Source organism: Mobula birostris, chromosome 3 (assembly GCF_030028105.1).
Source record: "Mobula birostris isolate sMobBir1 chromosome 3, sMobBir1.hap1, whole genome shotgun sequence".
NCBI lineage: Eukaryota > Metazoa > Chordata > Chondrichthyes > Myliobatiformes > Myliobatidae > Mobula > Mobula birostris.
In genome coordinates, this window is record NC_092372.1 from 2,162,278 (window position 1) to 2,185,258 (window position 22,981).

At 46.2% G+C, this 22,981-nt stretch overlaps 1 protein-coding gene across 2 annotated transcripts; it reads left to right on the forward strand.

Moving 5' to 3' along the window:
* The first annotated feature begins 4,689 nt into the window (after positions 1-4,689).
* LOC140194854 (uncharacterized) lies at positions 4,690-14,871 on the forward strand. 2 transcript variants are annotated; one of them, XM_072252136.1, is made up of 3 exons: positions 4,690-4,737; positions 8,174-10,174; positions 13,093-14,871. In XM_072252136.1, the coding sequence occupies exons 2-3, from the start codon at positions 8,851-8,853 to the stop codon at positions 13,185-13,187; spliced, it is 1,419 nt and encodes a 472-aa protein (XP_072108237.1). In that variant the 5' UTR covers positions 4,690-4,737; positions 8,174-8,850; the 3' UTR covers positions 13,188-14,871. The 2 variants fall into 2 exon arrangements, with proteins under 2 accessions (XP_072108237.1, XP_072108236.1); XM_072252135.1 differs by lacking the exon at positions 13,093-14,871 and having other exon boundaries at positions 8,174-13,023.
* Positions 14,872-22,981: the final 8,110 nt, after the last annotated feature.

Here is a 22,981-nt window from a genome sequence, read left to right on the forward strand (position 1 = left end):
TATGGGGTGTTAGCTTTCATAAGTCAAAGGACAGAGTTTAAGAGTCGCGAGGTAATGATGCAGCTCTATAAAACTCTGGTTAGGCCACACTTGGAGAACTGTGTCCTGTTCTGGTCGTCTCACTATAGGAGGACGTGGAAGCATTGGAAAGAGTACAGAGGAGATTTACCAGGATGCTGCCTGGTTTAGAGAGTATGCATTATGATCAGAGATTAAGAGAGCTTTACTCTTTGGAGAGAAGGAGGATGAGAGGAGACATGATAGAGATATACAAGATATTAAGAGGAACTGATAGAGTGGGCAGCCAGCCCCTCTTCCCCAGGGCGCCACTGCTCAATACAAGAGGACATGGCTTTAAGGTAAGGGGTGGGAAGTTCAAGGGGGATATTAGAGGAAGGTTTTTTACTCAGGGAGTGGTTGGTGCGTGGAATGCACTGCCTGAGTCAGTAGTGGAGGCAGATACATTGGTGATATTTAAGAGACTAATAGATAGATATATGGAGGAATTTAAGGTGGGGGGGGTTATATGGGAGGCAGGGTTTAAGGGTCGGCACAGCATTGTGGGCCGAAGGGTCTGTACTCTGCTGTACTATTCTCTGTTCTATGTTAGTGGATGATAAGTATTATTTTGAATTATGTACAGCTGCCAGTGCAGGCATTTGCTTTTTTTTCTATAGTATAATCGTACGAGTTCTAACAAATTGTGTTATAGACAATAGACAATAGGTGCAGGAGTAGGCCATTCGGCCCTTCGAGCCAGCACCACCATTCACTGTGATCATGGCTGATCATCCACAATCAGTATCCAGTTCCTGCCTTAGCCCCATAACCTTTGATTCTGCTATCTTTAGGAGCTCTAACAATCTCTTCCTTGAAAGCATCTAGAGACTTGGCCTCCACAGCCTTCTGGGGCACAGCATTCCATATATCCACCACTCTCTGGGTGAAAAAGTATTTCCTCAACTCCGTTCTAAATGGCCTACCCTTTATTCTTAAACTGTGGCCTCTGGTGCTGGACTCACCCATCAGCGGGAACATGCTTCCTGCCTCCAGCCTGTCCAATCCCTTAATAATCTTACATGTTTCAATAAGATTCCCTCTCAGCCTTCTAAATTCTAGAGTATACAAGCCCAGTCGCTCCAATCTTTCAACACATGACAGTCCCGCCATCCCGGGAATTAACCCTGTTAAGCTACGCTGCACTCCCTCAATAGCAAGAATGTCCTTCCTCAAATTTGGAGACCAAAACTGCACACAGTACTCCAAGTGTCGTCTCACCAGGGTCCTGTACAGCTGCAGAAGGACCTCTTTGCTCTTATACTTAATTCCCCTTGTTATGAAGGCCAGCATGCCATTAGCTTTCTTCACTGCGTGTTGTACTTGCATGCTTGCTTTCAGTGACTGATATACAAGAACACCTAGATCTCGTTGTACTTCCCCTTTTCCTAACTTGACTCCATTTAGATAATAATCTGCCTTCCTGTTCTTACCACCAAAGTGGATAACCTCACATTTATCCACATTAAACTGCATCTGCCATGCATCTGCCCACTCACCCAGCCTGTCCAAGTCACCCTGCATTCTCATAACTTTCTCCTCACATTTCAAACTGCCACCCAGCTTTGTGTCATCGGCAAATTTGTTCATGTTACTTTTAATTCCCTCATCTAAATCATTAATGTATATTGTAAACAGCTGCGGTCCCAGCACTGAACCTTACGGTACCCCACTGGTCACCGCCTGCCATTCCGAAAGCGACCCGTTAATCGCTACTCTTTGTTTTCTGTCAGCCAGCCAATTTTCAATCCATGTCAGTACTCTGCCCCCAATACCATGTGCCCTAATTTTGTCCACTAATCTCCTATGTGGGACTCCAGCATCTTTCCCACCACCAACGTCAGGCTAACCGGTCTATAATTCCCTGTTTTCTCTCTTCCTCCCTTCTTGAAGAGCGGGACGACATTAGCCACCCTCCAATCCTGAAAATATAGAACATTGGAAAATGATTACCAATGCGTCCACGATTTCTAAAGCCACCTCCTTAAGTACCCTGGGATGCAGACCATCAGGTCCCGGGGACTTATCAGCCTTCAGACCCAACAGCCTATCCAACACCATTTCCTGTCTAATATAAATTTCCTTCAATTCATCCATTACCCTAGGTCCTTTGGCCACTATTACATCTGGGAGATTGTTTGTGTCTTCCCTAGTGAAGCCAGATCCAATGTACCTGTTCAACTCGTCTGCCATTTCCTTGTTCCCCATAATAAATTCACCCGTTTCAACACATGTGCCGTCTCCTCTGTTTGCGAATGCATAATTAAATTGCCTCAGCTGAATCAAAGAAGACTACAATGAATGAATTTTCAAAAAATGTTGATTACAAACAGGCTACTAGAAAGCGCATAAATGCACGGGGATGGAAAGATATGAATCACATGTAGCAAACACTTTAGCGGGGACATAGACAGGAGTATGTGTGTAAATGAGTGAGATTGCAGGATGAAATAAGGATTCTACCTCTTCTGATCCTATGTCCCTTCTTTCTATTGATTTGATTTTGTTACTTACCATCAGGGCCACACCACCCCCTTTACCTACCTTCCTATCCTTCCTGTACACTGTGTATCCTGGGATATTCAGCTCCCAATCACATCCATCATTTAGCCATGACTCGGTGATGGCCACAGTGTCATACCTTTTAATCTGCAGCTGTGCAGCAAGGTCATCCGCTTTATTTCTAATGCTGTGTGCATTTAAGTACAGTACATTTAGATCAGAATCTGTTGCCGATTTTGCTATATTTCTATTTTGCAGCAAATTATCCTGTATATTCACCGGCCTGTCCTTCTTGCCATCTTTGCTGCACAGTATTCTTGACTTATTTCCATTTTCCTCTTCCTCGACCCCAACACCTTGGTTTCCTTCCCCTTGCCAACTTAGTTTAAACCCTCCCTAACAGCTATACTAAACAATCCCGCCAGGATATTAGTACCTGCGGGGTATCTGCCAGGGCCCCTGCAATTTCAACACTAATCTCCTTCAAGGTCCGAGGGAATACCTTGTCAGGTCCTGGGGATTTATCCACTTTAATTTGCCTCAAGATAGCAAGCACCTCCTCCTTTTCAATCTGTACTATTTCTATGATCTCACTACTTGTTTCCCTTAATTCCATAGACTTCATGCCAGTTTCCTTAGTAAATACAGATGCAAAAAACCCATTTAAGATCTCCCCCATTTCTTTTGGTTCTGCACATAGCCGACCACTCTGATCTTCAAGAGGACCAATTTGATCCCTTTTGCTCTTACTATACCTGTAAAAGCTCTTTGGATTATCCTTCACTTTGACTGCCAAGGCAACTTCATGTCTTCTTCTAGCCCTCCTGATTTCTTTCTTAAGTATTTTCTTACACTTTTTATACTCCTCAAGCACCTTAGTTACTCCCTGTTTCCTATACATGTCATACAATTCTCTCTTCTTCTTTATCAGAGTTGCAATATCCCTTGAGAACCAAGGTTCCTTATTCCTATTCACTTCGCCTGTAATCCTGACAGGAACATACAAGCTCTGGACTCTCAAAATTTCTGCTTTGAAGGCTTCCCACTTACCGATCATATCCTTGCCAGAGAACAACCTGTCCCAATCCACACTTTTTAGATCCCTTCTCTTTTCTTCAAATTTGGCCTTCTTCCAGTTCAGAACTTCAAACCTAGGACCAGATCTATCCTTGTCCATGATCAAGTTGAAACTAATGGTGTTATGATCACTGGAACCAAAGTACTCCCCTACACACACTTCTGTCACTTGTCTGAACTCGTTTCCTAACAGGAGATCCAATATTGCATCCCCTCTAGTTGGTACCTCTATATATTGATTTAGAAAACTTTCCTGAACACATTTTACAAACTCTAAACCATCTAGACCCCTAACAGTATGGGAGTCCCAATCAATATATGGAAAATTAAAATCCCCTACCACCACAACTTTATGTTTCCTGCAGTTGCCTGGCAGCTGTCTGCAGATTTGCTCCTCCAATTCTCGCTGACTATTGGGTGGTCTGTAATACAATCCCACTAATGTGACCATACCTTTCCTGTTTCTCAGCTCCACCCATAAGGACTCAGTAGACAAGCCCTCTAATCTGTCCTGCCTGAGCACTGCTGCAATGTTTTCCCTAACAAGCAATGCTACTCCCCCACCTTTCATTCCTCTGCCTCGATCACATCTGAAACATCGGAACCCTGGAATATTAAGCTGCCAGTCCTGCCCGTCCTGTAGCCAAGGAGTGTATATTATTATTCTCCACTTTATTTTTAGTAAAGTCTGCACACTGCTAAGTGTGATTTTAAATATTGCTGCTGCAACGAAGGAATTTCCCACTCGGAATCAATAAAGTATTTATTATTATTTACTGTTCTCCAGCCTTGTATCTCTTTCACCAATCTACTTCACAGCTCTTGACTTTACTCCTCCCCCTCTCCCGGTTTCACCTATCACCTCATCTCCCTTTCCAGTCCTGAAGAAAGGTCTCGGTCTGAAATGCCGACTGATCACTCCTCTCCATAGTTGCTATCTGTCCCCCTCAGTTCCTGCTGCATTCTGTGGGTGCTGCTTTGGATTTCCGCATCTGCAGATTGTCTCCTGTTTAAACCAATGCGCATGCGTGATCGTCTCGCCCAATCCCGGATATCGCGCATGCGCTGAGTAGACGACAGGCTCAGAACGACCGGACGAAGGTAAGAGCGCACTCCGGGTGGGGCTTTAATCACCGGTGTCTAAAACGCGAACGAACAACAATTATTGTGGGTTCTAGCCACACTGATGCTGCACCCCACTACAGTTCTGGTCCTTTCCCTCTCGCTCAGCCCCACGATCCGTACCCGTGCCCCGGGGAGCTTTCGATTCATGGGCGCCAGTTTTGCGGCGCATGCGCATTCCTGCATCTTTCGATGGAGGTTAGAGTGGTTTCTGTTCGCGAGGGCTCCTGGGTAAAGAGACAGCCATGGGCGATAGTACCGACATTGTGCCATACAGTCGAACGAAATGGGAGCGGATGTATCTCCTAAACACTGCCGAGCTCCGGCTATGTAAATCCGAGGATTCGGAACTCGGAACAAAATATAGTTCCCAGTTAATCTCGGTTGAAGAGTTTACCTTCCAGTCAGTAAAAATGTCAATTCGTGCTGTATGGAAATAAAACCTTCCGTCAGATTTAGTTCTCTTTGGGTAAATAACGATATGAAACACCTTTGCCTCGATGACAAGTGACTTGTGGCTTTCACATCACAAAAGTGCCGCACTCCAATGAGAATAACCACTGCCTTCCACTTTATATTCATTGGCATTGCCATCGATGGTCTGATCACTGTCAATCAACTGGTGGGAGGCGATCCGTGTGAATAGTAAATCTCCAGGATCATACATGTAGTAACAGGTGCTCTTTGTAGTGTTGTGGAACATGACCAGAACTTGAAATAATACCAAAGGACAGAGACAAATTGAGCCAAGTCAAAGGTTGACTGAAGTAAAAAATAGCCCATTCTCATACAGACAGGCATACAGTCAGAGAATTTGATGGTCAGTCAGAATGTCTGATCCATGCCTTGTTCGAAGATGAGTGCATATAGAAACATAGAAATCTACAATATATTACAGGCCCTTCGACCCACAGTGTTGTGGCATCCATGTAACCTACTCTAGAAACTGCCTCCGATTTCCCAACTGCTTTGCACTCTGTTTTCCTGAGCTCCGTGTACATATCCAACAGTCTCTCAAAAGACTCTATGGTATCTGCCTCTACCATCATCGCTGGCAGTGCATTCCATTCACCTACTACTCTCTGTGTAGTAGGGGTATATGGGGTGTCAGGGAGGGGTAGCACCTCTGGTGGGGGAACATGTCGTGTCCTTTTCAGGGTGGCTTGTCCACCTTTGGTCCCCACCTGGCTCTCAGCTCTCACCTGCGGCTCCCCGTAGCTGTTTGCTTGCGACAGCGGCCACACCCCGGGCAACGGCTTCGACAAGCCGGCTAAACCAGGTGAGGGTAGCTGACGGGTCTCAAACCCTCAGTGAGATAGGGAGTTGTCTATCCCAGCATGTGAAGACAGACTCCGGCGGATTGAGCGGACGAGACCAATGGAAGGTCCAACGCTCAAGAAGGCGGTCTCTGCAAGCGTCGTGGAACGTGTAGAGCAGAACAAGACACAGAAGACGTCCTGGTCATCCACTGCGCCTAGTTCCATCTCCAGCCATCTAGACTCTGTCTTGCCACTGGATCCAGATGGGAATTGGGAAGAGAGAGTGAGGCTGACGCTGCACAACTCTCCCTCACTTAAATCCAAATTAAGCGCTGGTTTCGACACCATCATAATGGAGTCGAGGTCCTCATCGACGTCAACGATGGACGAACAACAACTGTCTATGTGAAAAATCTACCTCTGACATCTCCTTTGACCCTACTTCCAAACACCTTAAAACTATGCCCCTCGTGTTTGCCAATTCAGCCCTAGGAAAAAGCCTCTGACTATCCACACGATCGATGCCTTTCATCATCTTATACACATCTGTCAGGTCACCTCTCATCTTCAATCGCTCCAAAGTTCACTCAACCTATTTTCATAAGGCATGTTCTCCAATCTATGCAACATCCTTGTAAATCTCGTCTGCATTCTTTCTATAGTATCTACAACCTTTCCTGTAATGAGTTAACTGAACACAATACTCTAAGTGGGGTATAAATAAGGTCTGTAATATCGTTAATATTACCTCATCTCTCTTGAACTCAGTTCCATGGTTGATGAAGGCCTTATTAACAGCAACGTCAATCAGCACTGCAGCTTTGAGTGTAAAATTGACTTGGACCCCAAGATCTCGCTAATCATCCACACTCCCAAGAGTCCTTACATAATATTGTATTCTGTCTTCATATTTGGTGTACCGAAATAAACCACAGCACACTTATCTGGGTTGAACTCCATCTGCCAGTGCTTCATCCTATCGATGTCCAGCTGTAACCTCTGGACAACTGTCCGGACTCTTCACAACACCCCCAACTTTTGTGCCATCAGCACCCTTCTCCTTCCTCATCAAGATCATTTATAAACATCACAAAGAGAAGGAGTCTCAGAACACATCCCTGTGGAACACCACTGGTCACCGTCCTCCATGCAGTATACAAACCATCTAAATCACCTTTGGGCTTCTGTGGGCAAGCCAGTTCTGGATCCACAAAGCAAGGTCTACTTGGATCCTTGCCTCATTGCTTTCTGAATGAGGCCTCACATGAGGAATCTTATCAGAAGTCTTACTGAAAGCCATGTACACTACATCCAATGCTCTACCTTCATCAGTGTGTTTTGTTACATCCTCAAAGAATTCAATCAGGTTCGTAAGGCACGATCTGCCCATGCTGACTATCCCACATCAGATTATGCTTCTCCAAATGCTCATAAATCCTGCCTCTCAGGAGCTTCTCCAACAATTTGCCCTCCACTGAGGTAAGAACCACTGGTCTGTAATTTCCTGGCTTACCTCTACTCTCTTTCTTGAAAAGGGAACAAAGTCTTCTAATCCTCTGGTACTTTTCCTCTCCCTATTGTTGTGCAAAGATCATCGCCAGAGGCTCAGCAATTTCCCCCCCTCACTTCCCACAGTAGCCTGGGGTATATCTCCAGTTGATACCCCCGAATTGAGTTGAAATTGGGTAAAATTGTGATGCCAGAGCTCACATTCAGAGGAGATGATATAGAAACATGTAAAATTATGAAAGGAATAGATAAGATAAAGGCAGGAAGGTTGTTTCCACTGGTAGATGAGACTAGAGGACATTGCCTCAAGATTCGGGTAAATTGGGATGGAGATGAGGAGGAACTGCTTTTCCCTGAGGGTAGTGAATCTGTGCCCAATGAAGGAGCTGAGGCTACCTCAGTAAATGTATTTAAGACAAGGTTAGATAGATTTTTACGTAGTAGGGGAATTAAGCGTTATGGGAAAAGGCAGGTAGATGGAGATGAGTCCATTGTCAGATCAGCCATGATCTTATTGAATGGCGGAGCAGGTTTGATGGGCCAAATGGCCACTCCTGCTCCTATTTCTTATGTTCTTACCCCAGACTAAAATCTCTCCTGGAATATTGTCCTTCACCCACTGATGTCTTTTGTAAATATTTTTACAGGTTTGAAATGGCAGAACACTTGTGTACGGGAATCTCAAACACAACAACACATCAGTTTTGCTGACTCTGTCTGGATATTTAAGGAGTGACCAGATACTTTCTTTGCAACACCAGCACATCTGCTGTCAACCCTTGGAGATGGAGAAGTATCTCATCCCAGCTGGAAATGTATTCTGTCTCTGAAATGAAGTTTTCTGTTTTAACTCTGTGAAACTCACTGGAACTAGGAGCTGAGAACACACCAGCATTTGTTCACTAGAGATCAGTTCTTAAACTGCATTGATTGTACAAGGCATTCAAACGTTTGACTTTCTGAATTGCCAGAGGATTGATGGCAGTGAGATATCATTCTTCTTGTCTCAGTGTGGGAAGAGATTCACTCACAGGCTACCCGCAGACACACCAGTGAGTTCACAGTGGGGAGAGGACATTCACCCGCTCTGTGTGAGGGAGGGGAACCACTCAGTCATCCAGCCTGAAGATACATCAGCAAGTTCACACCATCGTGAGATGCTCCACCTGTTCTGCAAGCAGGAAGCCATTCTGTTATTGATGCTAAAGGTATATCAGAAAATTCACCAGTGAGAGGACATTGACCTGCTGGGACGGTGGGAAGGCATTCACACACTCAGCCACGCCACAGTGACACCAGTGAGTTCACACCAGGGAGAAGCCGAATGGCTTCTGAATGTGGGAAGGGATTCACTCAATCATCTCAACTGAATGAAAATCAGCGAGTTCACACTGAAGAGATGCCGTTCACCTGCTCAGACTGTGGGAAGGGATTCACTCAGTCAAATCACCTGCTACAACATCAGTTGGTTCACACTGGGGAGAGGCCATTCACTTGCTCAGACTGTGGGAAGGGATTCACTCAGTCGTCCAACCTACAGAGACACCAGCGTGTTCACACCGGTAAGAAGCCATTCACCTGCTCAGACTGTGGGAAGCGATTCACCCAGTCATCTCAACTGAAGGAACATCAGCGAATTCACACTGGGGAGAAGCCGTTCACTTGCTCTGAATGTGGGAAGGTATTTGCTCGGTCCTCTGAACTGAAATTACATCAGCGAGTCCACACTGGGGAGAAGCCATTCACATGCTCTGAATGTGGGAAGGGATTCAGTCAGTCAGCTCAAATGAAGGATCATCTGCGAGTTCACACTGGGGAGAGACCATTCACCTGCTCAGACTGTGGGAAGGGGTTCACTCGCTTGTCCACATTACTTCGACACCAGCGAGTTCACACTGGGGAGAGGCCATTCACCTGCTCAGACTGTGGGAAAGGATTCATTCAGTCAAATCACCTGCTACAACATCAGCGAGTCCACACTGGGGAGAAGCCGTTCCCTTGCTCTGAATGTGGGAAGGTATTTGCTTGGTCATCTGAACTGAAGATACATCAGCGAGTTCACACTGGGGAGAAGCCATTCACATGCTCTGACTGTGGGAAGGGATTCACTCACTTATCCAGCCTACAGAGTCACCAGCGAATTCACACTGGGGAGAAGCCATTCACCTGCTCAGACTGTGGGAAAGGATTCACTCGCTCATCCAACCTACAGAGACACCAGCGAATTCACACCGGGGAGAAGCCGTTCACATGCTCCGAATGTGGGAAGGGATTCACTCAGTCATCTCAACTGAAAGAGCATCAGCGGGTCCACACTGGGGAGAGGCCATTCACTTGCTTTGAATGTGGGAAGGTATTTGCTCGGTCATCTGAACTGAAGATACATCAGCGAGTCCATACTGGGGAGAAGCCGTTCACTTGCTCTGAATGTGGGAAGGTATTTGCTCGGTCATCTGAATTGAAGTTACATCAACGAGTTCACACTGGGGAGAGGCCATTCTCATGCTCTGAATGTGGGAAGGGATTTGCTCAGTCATCCAAACTTGTGAGGCACTACCGAATTCACACTAGAGAGAAACTGTTCACCTGCTCAGATTGTGGGAAGGAATTCAGTCAGTCATCTGACTTTAAAATACATCAGCAAATTCACACAAGGGGATGCAACTCACCTGTTCTGAATGTGGGAAAGGATTCACTCAGACATGTCAATTAAGACTATAAGATATAGGAGCAGAAGTAGGCCATTCGGCCCATCGAGTCTGCTCCACCATTCAGTCATGGGCTGATCCAATTCTTCCAGCCACCCTACTTCCCTGCCTTCTCCCCATTCCCTTTGATGCCCTGGCTAATCAAGAATCTATCTCTCTCTGCCTTAAACGCACCGAATGACTTGGCCTCCACAGTTGCTTGTGGCAACATATTCCACAGATTTACCACCCACTGACAAAAGTAATTTCTTCTCATCTCTGTTCTAAATGGATGTCCTTTAATCCCGAAATCGTTTATACTGCCATATCTAATCTGTTCAGAGCTTTTAACATGCCCCATCCCCCCACCCTCGTTCTCCTGAAATTCAGGGAATACAGCCCAAGAGCTGCCAGACCCTTCTCGTACGGTAACCCTTTCCTGGAATCCTGGAATTATTCTTGTAAATCTTCTTTGAACCTTCTCCAATGTCAGTATATCCCTTCTAAAATAAGGAGCCCAAAACTGCACACAATACTCCAAGTGTGGTCTCACGAGTGCCTTATAGAGCCTCAACATCACATCCCTGCTCTTATATTCTATACCTCTAGAAATGAATGCCAACATTGTATTCGCCATCTTCACCACCGACTCAATCTAGAGGTTAGCCTTTAGGGTATCCTGCACAAGGACTCCCAAGTTCCTTTGCATCTTTGCATTTTGAATTCTCGCCCATTATAAGTAATCGTCTGTCTGTTTATTTCTTCCACCAAAGAGCACGACCATACACTTTCCAACATTGTATTTCATTGGCTAGTTCTTTGCCCATTCCCCTAAATTATCTAAATCTCTCCGCAGGCTCTCTGTTTCCTCAGCACTACCCACTCCTCCACTAATTTTGTATCATCGGCAAATTTAGCTACAAATCCATAATCCCATAGTCGAAATCATTGACGTACAGCATAAAAAGCAGCGGTCCAAACACTGACCACTGTGGCACTACGGCAGCCAGCCAGAGTAGAATCCCATTATTCCCACTTTTGTTTTGTTTTCTGCCGACCAGCCAATGCTCCACCCAGGCTAGTAACTTCCCTGGAATTCCATGGGCTCTTATCTTGCTAAGTAGCGTCATGTGCGGCACCTTGTCAAAGGCCTTCTGAAAATCTAAGTACACCATATCTACAGCATCTCCTTTGTCTACCCTGCTTGTAATTTCCTCAAAAAATTGCAGTAGGTTAGTCAGGCAGGATTTTTCTGTTCAGCTTTGGCCTACCTTGTCATGTGCCTCCCGGTATGCCGTAATCTCATCCCTAAACAATCGATTTCAACAACTTCCAAACCACTGATGTCAGGCTAACAGGTCTACAGTTTCCTTTCTGCTGCCTCCCACCCTTCTTACATAGCGGAGTAACATTTGCAATTTTCCAGTCATCTAGTACAATGCCTGAATCTGTTGAGATTCTTGAAAGATTATTGTTAATGTCTCCACAGTCTCTCCAGCTACTTCCTTCTGAACCTAAGGGTGTATTCCATCAGGTCCAGGAGATTTATCCACCTTCAGACCATTAAGCTTCCTGAGCACCTTCTCAGTCATAATTTTCACTGCACATACTGCACTTTCCTGACACTCTTGAATGTCCGGTATACTGCAGATGTCTTCCACTGTGAAGACTGATGCAAATACACATTCTGTTCCACTGCCATCTCTGTATCTCTCGTTACACTATCTCCAGCATCATTTTCTATTGGTCCTATATCTACCCTCAACTCTCTTTTACCCCTTATATACTTAAAAATGCTTTCAGTATCTTCTTTGACATTAGTCACCAGCTTCCTTTCATAATTCATCTTTTCCTTCCTATTGACCTTCATAGTTTCCTTCTGCAAGTTTGTAAAAGCTTTCCAATTCTCTATAATCCCACTAGCTTTGGCTTCCTTGTATGCCCTCTGTTTTGCTTTTACTTTGGCTCTGACTTCACTTGTCAGCCACAGTAGTGTCCTTCCATTTGAAAATTCCTTCTTGTTTAGAATATACATACCTGTATTGCACTTCCCACGTTTTTCGCAGAAACTCCAGCCATTGCTGCTCTGCTGTCCTTCCTGCAAGTGTCCCTTTCCAGTCAACTTTGGCCAGTTCCCCTCTCATGCCATTGTAATTTCCTTTATTCCACTGAAATACCAAACATTGGAATTTAGTTTCTCCTTCAGAAATTTCAAAGTGAATTCAATCATGTTATGATCACTGTTCCCCAAAGATTCCTTAACCTTAAGCTCTCTTATCATCTCATTGCACAACACCCAATCCAGCACAGCCGATCCCCTAGTGGGCTCAACAACAAGCTGTTCTAAAAAGCCATCCCTTAGACATTTTACAAACACACTCCCTTGACGTCCAGTACTGACCTGGTTTTCCCAATCCACTTTCATGTTAAAATCCCTAACGATTAACATGACATTGCCCTTCTGACACGCCTTTTCTATCTCCTGCTGTAATTTGTAATCCACATCCCGGCTGCTGTTTGGAGACCTGTTACAACTGCCATTAGGGTCCTTTTACCCTTGCCATTTCTTACCTCCAACCACAGAGACTCTACACCTTCCGATCCTGTGTCATCCCTTTCTGATTATTTAATATGATTTCTTATACACAAGGCCACACCGCGCCCCCGCCTATCCGATCTGTATCTTTCCGATACACCGTATATCCTTGGACGTTCAGCTCCCAATGGCAGCCATCTTTCAGCCAAGTTTCAGAAATGGCCACAATGTCATACTTGCCAGCCTGTAGCTGAATTTCAAGATAATCTTATTTTATTTCTTATGCTGAGTGCATTCAAATATATCACTTTCAGTCCAGTATTGAATGAACTTCAGCATGTAAACACTGGGGACAAACTGTTCAACTGCTCAGACTGCGAGAAGGAATTCACTCAGTCATCTCAACTGAATAAACATCACCGAGTTCGCACTGAGTAGAAGCCGTTCATCTGTTCTGACTGTAGGAATGAATTCACACATTCATCTTACCTACCGATACACCAGACTGTTTTCAGCAGTGAGAGGACATTGACCTGCTCAGACTGTGGGAAGGTATTGACACATTTATCCACACTGCAGAGACAGTGGTGGGTTCACACTGTGGTGACGGTGGTGATGCGCTCTGAATGTGGGATGGGTTTCCATCAGTCATTCATCGTTGTGTCGCCCTGCCGAGCTTTGACTCATTGTTAATTGGGGAGATCGGATGCTTGAGAGGACGAAATTCACTCCGGTTCGCCAATCGAGTATTAAGGGTGGTGGCTCAGGGCAGGTTATTTTTGAGCTTTCAGCAGTGGCCAGTCAGCATTCAGGATGGATTATCAAGAAGATATTAAAGTTAGACAGGAGCAAGTGGAGCGGTCATTGTTGGAGTGGACAGTTGGAGCAGAGACATTGAGACCTTACCTCTTTGAGGTTTCAGTGCGGAGAGCATTCAGTCAGAGAAGCAAAACTATGCCGGAGGTAGAATTTTTTTTGCCCCTTCTTTACATTTGCTCAGTTAAAACAGTCAAGATGCCAGGCAGGATAGTGGAAAGCTCATCTTGCGTGATTTGGGAAGGCAGGGGACCCTCCTGTGTCCCTGATAACTACACCTGTGAGAAGGGCATCCAGCTTCAGTGCCGAACAATCCACATTAAGGAGTGGGAGCCAGAACTAGATGAACACCAGATCATTCGGGAGGCTGGAGGGGTGATAGGTAGGACATATAGAGAGGTAGTTGCAACCAGGCTGTACAGCACAGGGAACTGGGTGACAGTCAGGAAGGGGAAAGGGCGGGGGTGGGGGGAAATGAGTGCAGTGTACCCCTGTGTCCATCCTCCTGAACAACACATATATCACTTTAGGTACTGTTGGGGATGGTGGGATGACCTAGCAAAGGAAAGACACAGCAGTCGTGCCTCTGGCGCTTAGTCTGGCTCTGAGACTGAGAAGGGAAGGGTGCAGAAGAGGTGAGCTGTGGTCATAGGTGTTTCATTAGCAAAGGAAACTGACAGGATGTTCTGTGGGTGAGAATGAGATTCCAGGATGGTATGTTACGTCCTGTGTGCTAGTGTCTGGGACATCTGGGCTCGAATGCTCAGCATTCCTAAGGAGGGTGCACAGTGAAGGTCGTGGTCCATGTGGGTACCAATGATATGGGCTGGTAGAGTAACGAGGTTCCGCAAAGGGGGTTCAGGGAGTGAGGTGCTAGGGCAGCTAATCCTGGGCTGTGATCTCAGGACTGCCATCTGTGCCATGTGTAAGGAATAGGGAGAATATACAGTTTAACATGTGGCTAAGGAGTGGGTGCAGGAGGGAGGGCATAAGATTTGTGGATCACTTGAGCCTGTAAGGATTGCTGTGTGTGTATTGGGGGAGAGGGGACATCGCTGATGGAAGGTGAGTGGGCAGACAGGTCTCTCTCTCACACACACACACACAAACACATGCAGTGGAGTGGGACGGAGGGGAGTGAGAAGGGAAAAGGTGAATGAGGAGGATTGTGTTCAGGCTCCTTCACAGACTCCCCCTCTGGAATTGGTCCCATTCCCTACCCCAGGCTGCGGTGAGCATTGAGTTGCCTTGCTAACAAGAAAATGAATTGTTCAATGGTATCTGGTTAACACACTTTGATAATAAATTTACGTTGAACTTGAACATTGAAATGTTTTTGTTTGTAAAACGTACTGATGAGAAATGGTCTCAGTGAAGGTCTGAGTGGAAAATGAACCAGTTTTCAGCCCCACTGCTCCTTGCCAGACAAGAACCCCAATCTGACTGTACTCCGTCTGTCTGTGCTTGATACGCCTCCCTCTAAAGTCTCCTCTTTCTGTCCCTGTCCCAGTGTCTTTTGTTTTCCTTCTCAACCTCATTCCCCTCATAACCTTTGACACCTTGACTAATCAAGCACCAGTCAACCTCTGTTTTAAATAAACCCGATGACTTGGCATCTGAGCCATCCATGGCAATGAATTCCACAGGTCCCTCAGCTCTAAATGCATGTTCTCGGGTATTAGACACTTTGACCCTAAAGGACAACAATGGCAGCTATCTACTCTATCTATACCTCTCAACGTCTTATCAAGCTCCATCAGGTCACCCTGAGCCTCCTCCACCCCAGAGAAAACAGCCCAAGTTTGTCCGAACTCTCCTTACACAGTAGCTCATGCCCCTAATCCGGACAACATCCTGGTTAAACTGTTCTTTGCTGCCCTAAACACCAGTGGCGTAACGGGTATAAGTAAGTAAGTGGTGGGTTGTTGATTAATAAGTGTGTCAAAGGTGATAGGTAGAAGGCAACAGTATGGAGTTCAGACGGTGAAACCAATAGTTGTGACAGAATGATGGAGAAGACTCAATGGACGAGATGGGTATTAACAGTTCCGTTGACTTGTGGTATAGTGGAGACATGGCGAACCGTTGGGGAGTAAGGTGCGGGTGCAGGTAATAGTGGGTGTCCAGCTAGGAGCTGGTGAAACAGCTTTTCACTACGTTGAACAATTAACTCAGAGGGTATCAATCATAAGAGTGTTTATTTTACTTGCAGAAAGGGAAGACTAGCACTGCCAAAGAGCAAGTCATAGCTTTGCCAAAAAGAAAACCATAGACAGTACAGTCAGTCCTTCAGACACAAGGTCAAAAACAGGGAGTATTTTGTTTGTCTGCTGAATCAGTGTATTTAGCATTCTTCCAGTAACACAGCTGTGGTTCTGCGCTCATGTGCTAAGATTCCATCACAATAATGTTGCATGGACATTACTAGCAAAGCACTCCCATACATTGCAGATTCCATTTTGTTACAGACAGAAATGCTACTACAAGTGAAATACATTTCCACAGTGACAGAAGCATCCCTACACCCGTCACCCTCTGTGAAAACCCTACCATCACTACACCACTCCCCATTACTGTAAACCCTTCCGTCACTACACCACTCCCCATTACTGTAAACACTTCCATCACAACACCAATCCCCATTACTGTAAACCCTTCCGTCACTACACCACTCCCCATTACTGTACACCCTTCCATCACGACACCACTCCCCATTACTGTACACCCTTCCATCACTACACCACTCCCCATTACTGTAAACCCTTCCATCACTACACCACTCCCCATTACTGTAAACCCTTCCGTCACTACACCACTCCTCATTACTGTAAACACTTCCATCACAACACCAATCCCCATTACTGTAAACCCTTCCGTCACTACACCACTCCCCATTACTGTAAACCCTTCCATCACTACACCACTCCCCATTACTGTACACCCTTCCATCATGACACCACTCCCCGTTTCTGTAAACCCTTCCGTCACTACACCACTCCCAATTACTGTAAACCCTTCCATCACAAAACCTCTCTGCATTACTGTAAACCCTTCTGTCACTACACCACTCCCCATTACTGTAAACCCTTCCATCACTACAGCACTCCCCATTTCTGTAAACCCTTCCGTCACTACACCAATCCCTATCACATTAAACCCTTCCATCACTACACCAATCCCCATCACATTAAACCCTTCCGTCACTACACCACACCCCATTACTGTAAACCATTCCATCACTACACCACTCCCCATTACTGTACACCCTTCCATCATGACACCACTCCCCATTTCTGTAAACCCTTCCGTCACTACACCACTCCCAATTACTGTAAACCCTTCCATCACAAAACCTCTCCGCATTACTGTAAACCCTTCTGTCACTACACCACTCCCCATTACCATAAACCCTTCCATCACTATAGCACTCCCCATTTCTGTAAACCCTTCCGTCACTACACCAATCCCTATCACATTAAACCCTTCCATCACTACACCAGTCCGCATTACTGTAAACCCTTCCATCACTACACCACTCCCCATTACTGTACACCCTTCCATCACGACACCACTCCCCATTACTGTAAACCCTTCCATCACTACACCACTCCCCATTACTGTAAACACTTCCATCACAACACCAATCCCCATTACTGTAAACCCTTCCGTCACTACTCCACTCCCCATTACTGTACACCCTTCCATCACGACACCACTCCCCATTACTGTACACCCTTCCATCACTACACCACTCCCCATTACTGTAAACCCTTCCATCACTACACCACTCCCCATTACTGTACACCCTTCCATCATGACACCACTCCCCATTTCTGTAATCCCTTCCGTCACTACACCACTCCCAATTACTGTAAACCCTTCCATCACAAAACCTCTCCGCATTACTGTAAACCCTTCTGTCACTACACCACTCCCCATTACTTTAAACCCTTCCATCACTACAGCACTCCCCATTTCTGTAAACCCTTCCGTCACTACACCAATCCCTATCACATTAAACCCTTCCATCACTACACCAATCCCCATCACATTAAACCCTTCCGTCACTACACCACTCCCCATTACTGTAAACCATTCCATCACTACACCACTCCCCATTACTGTACACCCTTCCATCATGACACCACTCCCCATTTCTGTAAACCTTTCCATCACTACACCACTCCCAATTACTGTAAACCCTTCCATCACAAAACCTCTCCGCATTACTGTAAACCCTTCTGTCACTACACCACTCCCCATTACCGTAAACCCTTCCATCACTATAGCACTCCCCATTTCTGTAAACCCTTCCGTCACTACACCAATCCCTATCACATTAAACCCTTCCATCACTACACCAGTCCGCATTACCCTTCCATCACTACACCACTCCCCATTACTGTACACCCTTCCATCACGACACCACTCCCCATTACTGTAAACCCTTCCGTCACTACACCACTCCCCATTACTGTAAACCCTTCTGTCACTGCACCACTCCCCAGTACTGTAAATCCTTCGATCACTACACAACTCCCCATAACTGTCTACCATCCCGTCACTGCACCACTCCCCATTACTGTCAACCCTCCCATCACTCCACCACTTCCCATTACTGTAAACCCTTCCATCACCACACCACTCCCCATTACTGTAAACCCTCCCATCACTACACAACTCCCAATTACTGTAACCCCTTCCATCACTACACCACTCCCCATTACTGTAAACCCTTCCATCACTACACCACTCCCCATTACTGTCAGCCCTCCCCTCACTACACCACTCCCCATTACTGTAAACCCTTCCATCACCACACCACTCCCCATTATTGTAAACCCTTCCATCACTACACCACTCCCCATTACTGTCAACCCTTCAATCGCCAAACCACTCCCCATTACGGTAAACCCTTCCATCACTACCCCACTCCCCATTACTGTCACCCTCCGGTCACTGCACCACTCCTCATTACTGTCAACCTTCCCGTCACTACACCGCTCCCTATTACTGTAAACCCTTCCATCACTACACCACTCCCCATTACTGTAAGCCCTTCCATCAATACACCACTCCCCATTACTGTAAACCCTTCTGTCACTACACCACTCCCCATTACAGTAAACTGTTCCATCGCTACACCACTCCTCATTACTGTAAACCCTTCCATCACTACACCACTCCCCATCACTCTAAACCCTTCCATCAATACACCACTCCCCATTATTGTAAACTCTTCCATCACTACACAACTCCCCATTACTGTAACCCCTTCCATCGCTACACCACTCCTCATTACTGTAAACGCTTCCATCACTACACCACTCCCCATCACTCTAAACCCTTCGATCAATACACCACTCCCCATTATTGTAAACTCTTCCATCACTACACAACTCCCCATTACTGTAACCCCTTCCATCACTACACCACTCCCCATTACTGTAAACCCTTCCATCACTACACCAGTCCCCATTACTGTCAGCCCTCCCGTCACTACACCACTCCCCATTACTGTAAACCCTTCCATCACCACACCACTCCCCATTAGTGAAGACCCTCCCATCACTACACCACTCCCCATTACTGTAAACCCTTCCATCACTACACCACTTCCCATTACTGTAAACCCTTCCATCATCAGACCACTCCCCATTACTGTAAACCCTCCCATCACTATACTACTCCCCATTACTCTAAACCCTCTCATCACTACACCACTCCCCATTACTGTAAACTCTTCCATCACGACATGACTCCCCATTACTGTAAACCCTTCCATCACTACACCACTTGCCATTTCTGTAAACCCTTCCATCACACCACTCCCTATTTCTGTAAACCCTTCCATCACTGCACCACTCCCCATTACTGTAAACCCTTCCGTCACTACACCACTCCCCATTACTGTAAACCCTTCCGTCACTACACCACTCCCCATTACTGTAAACCCTTCAGTCACTACACCACTCCCCGTTAATGTAAACCCTTCCGTCACTAAACCACTCCCCATTACTGTCAACCCTTCTGTCACTACACCACTCCCCATTACTGTCAACCCTTCTGTCACTACACCACTCCCCATTACAGTAAACTCTTACATCACTACACCACTCCTCATTACTGTAAACCCTTCCATCACTACACCACTCCCCATTACTATAAACCCTTCCATCACTACACCACTCCCAATTACTGTCAGCCCTCCTGTCACTACACCACTCCCCATTACTGTAAACCCTTCCATCACCACACCACTCCCCATTATTGTAAACTCTTCCATCACTACACAACTTCCCATTACTGTAACCCCTTCCATCACTACACCACTCCCCATTACCGTAAACCCTTCCATCACTACACCACTCCCCATTACTGTCAGCCCTCCCGTCAACACTCCACTCCCCATTACTGTAAACCTTTCCATCACTACACCACTACTCATTACTGTAAACCCTTCCATCACTACACCACTCCCCATTACTGTAAACCCTTCTGTCACTACACCACTCACCATTACAGTAAACTGTTCCATCACTACACCACTCCTCTTTACTGTAAACCCTACGATCACAACACAACTCCCCATTACTGTCAACCCTCCCGTCACTACACCACTCCCCATTACTGTAAAGCCTTCCATCACCACAATACTCCCCATTATTGTAAACTCTTACATCACTACGCAACTCCCCATTACTGTAACCCCTTCCATCACTACACCACTCCCATTACTGTAAACCCTTCCATCACTACACCACTCCCCATTACTGTCAGCCCTCCCGTCACTACACCATTTCCCATGACTGTAAACCCTTCCATCACCACATCACTCCGCATTACTCTAAACCCTTCCATCAATACACCACTCCCCATTATTTTAAACTCTTCCATCACTACACAACTCCCCATTACTGTAACCCCTTCCATCACTACACCAGTCCCCATTAATGTCAGCCCTCCCGTCACTACACCACTCCCCATTACTGTCAACCCTCCCGTCGCTACACCACTCCCCATTACTGTAAACCCTTCCATCACTACACAACTCCCCATTACTGTCAACCCTCCCGTCACTACACCACTCCCATTGCTGTCAACCGTCCCGTCACTACACCACTCCCCAGGACTGTAAACCCTCCCATCACTACACTGCTCCCCATTACTGTAAACCCTTCCATCACTACATGACTCCCCATTACTGTAAACCCTTCCATCACTACACCAATCCCCATTTCTGTAAACCCTTCCATCACTGCATCACTCCCCATTACTGTAAACCCTTCCGTCACTACACCACTCCCCATTACTGTGAACCGTTCCGTCACTACACCACTTCCCGTTACTGTAAACCCTTCCATCACTGCACCACTCCCCGTTACTGTAAACCCTTCCATCACTACACCACTCCCCATTACTGTAAACCCTTCCGTCACTACACCTCTCCCCATTACTGTAAACCCTTCAATCACTACACCACTCCCTGTTACTGTAAACTCTTCCGTCACTAAACCACTCCCCATTACTGTCAACCCTTCCGTCACTACACCACTCCCCATTACTGTAAATCCTTCTGTCACTACACCACTCCCCATTACAGTAAACTCTTTCATCACTACACCACTACTCATTACTGTAAACCCTTCCATCACTACACCACTCCCCATTTCTGTAAACCCGTCCATCACTACACCACTCCCCATTACTGTCAACCTTTCTGTCACTAGACCACTCCCCATTACTGTCAACCCTCCTGTCACTACACCACTTCCCATTACTGTAAACCGTTCCATCACCACACCACTCCCCATTACTGAAGACCCTCCCATCACTACACTACTCCCCATTACTCTAAACCCTTCCATCACTACACCACTCCCAATTACTGTAAACTCTTCCATCACTACACCACTCCTCATTACTGTAAACCCTTCAATCACTACCCCACTCCCCATTACTATAAACCCTTCCATCACTACACCACTCTCCATTACTGTAAACACTTCCATCACTGCACCACTCCCCATTACTGTCAACCCTCCCGTCACTACACCACTTCCCATTACTGTCAGCCCTCCCGTCACTACACCACTTCCCATTACTGTGAACCCTTCCATCACTACACCACTTCCTATTACTGTAAACCCTTCCATCACCAGAGCACTCCCCAGGACTGTAAACCCTCCCATCACTACACTGCTCCCCATTACTCTAAACCCATTCATCACAACACCACTCCCCATTACTGTGAACCCTTCTGTCACTACACAACTCCCCATTACTGTCAACCCTCCCGTCACTACACCACTCCCCATTACTGTCAACCCTTCAATCGTCACACCACTCCCCATTACTGTAAACCCTTCGATCACTACACAACTCCCCATTACTGTCAACCCTCCCCTCACTACACCACTCCCCATTACTGTCAACCCTTCAATCGTCACACCACTCCCCATTACTGTAATCCCTTCCATCACTACACCACTCCCCATTACTGTCAACCCTCCCGACACTACACCACTCCTCATTACTGTCAACCCTTCCATCACCACACCACACCCCATTACTGTAAACCCTCCCATCACTACACTACTCCGCATTACTCTAAACCCTTCCATCAATACACCACTCCCCATTACTGTAAACTCTTCCATCACTACACCACTCCCCATTTCTGTAAACCCTTCCATCACTGCATCACTCCCCATTACTGTAAACCCTTCCGTCACTACACCACTCCCCATTACTGTGAACCGTTCCGTCACTACACCACTCCCCATTACTGTAAACCCGTCCATCACCACAATACTCCCCATTATTGTAAACTCTTCCATCACTACACAACTCCCCATTACTGTAACCCCTTCCATCACTACACCACTCCCCATTCCTCTAAACCCTTCCATCTCTAAACCACTCCCCATTACTGTCAACTGTCCCGTCACTATACCACTTCCCGTTACCGTAAAACCATTCCATCACCACATCACTCCCCATTACTTAAGACCCTCCCAACACTACAGTACTCCCCATTACTCTAAACCCTTCCATCAATACACCACTCCCCATTATTGTAAACTCTTCCATCACTACACAACTCCCCATTACTGTAACCCCTTCCATCGCTACACCACTCCTCATTACTGTAAACGCTTCCATCACTACACCACTCCCCATCACTCTAAACCCTTCCATCAATACACCACTCCCCATTATTGTAAACTCTTCCATCACTACACAACTCCCCATTACTGTAACCCCTTCCATCACTACACCACTCCCCATTACTGTAAACCCTTCCATCACTACACCAGTCCCCATTACTGTCAGCCCTCCCGTCACTACACCACTCCCCATTACTGTAAACCCTTCCATCACCACACCACTCCCCATTAGTGAAGACCCTCCCA

What these genes read in the sequence shown, in the direction of transcription:
- LOC140194854 (XM_072252136.1), top strand. Translation starts at nt 8,851, where the DNA reads ATGGCTTCTGAATGTGGGAAGGGATTCACTCAATCATCTCAACTGAAT. An exon ending in TAAAATACATCAGCAAATTC is followed by an intron (nt 10,175 to 13,092) that starts ACACAAGGGGAT and finishes TTCAGCATGTAA; the next exon opens with ACACTGGGGACAAACTGTTC.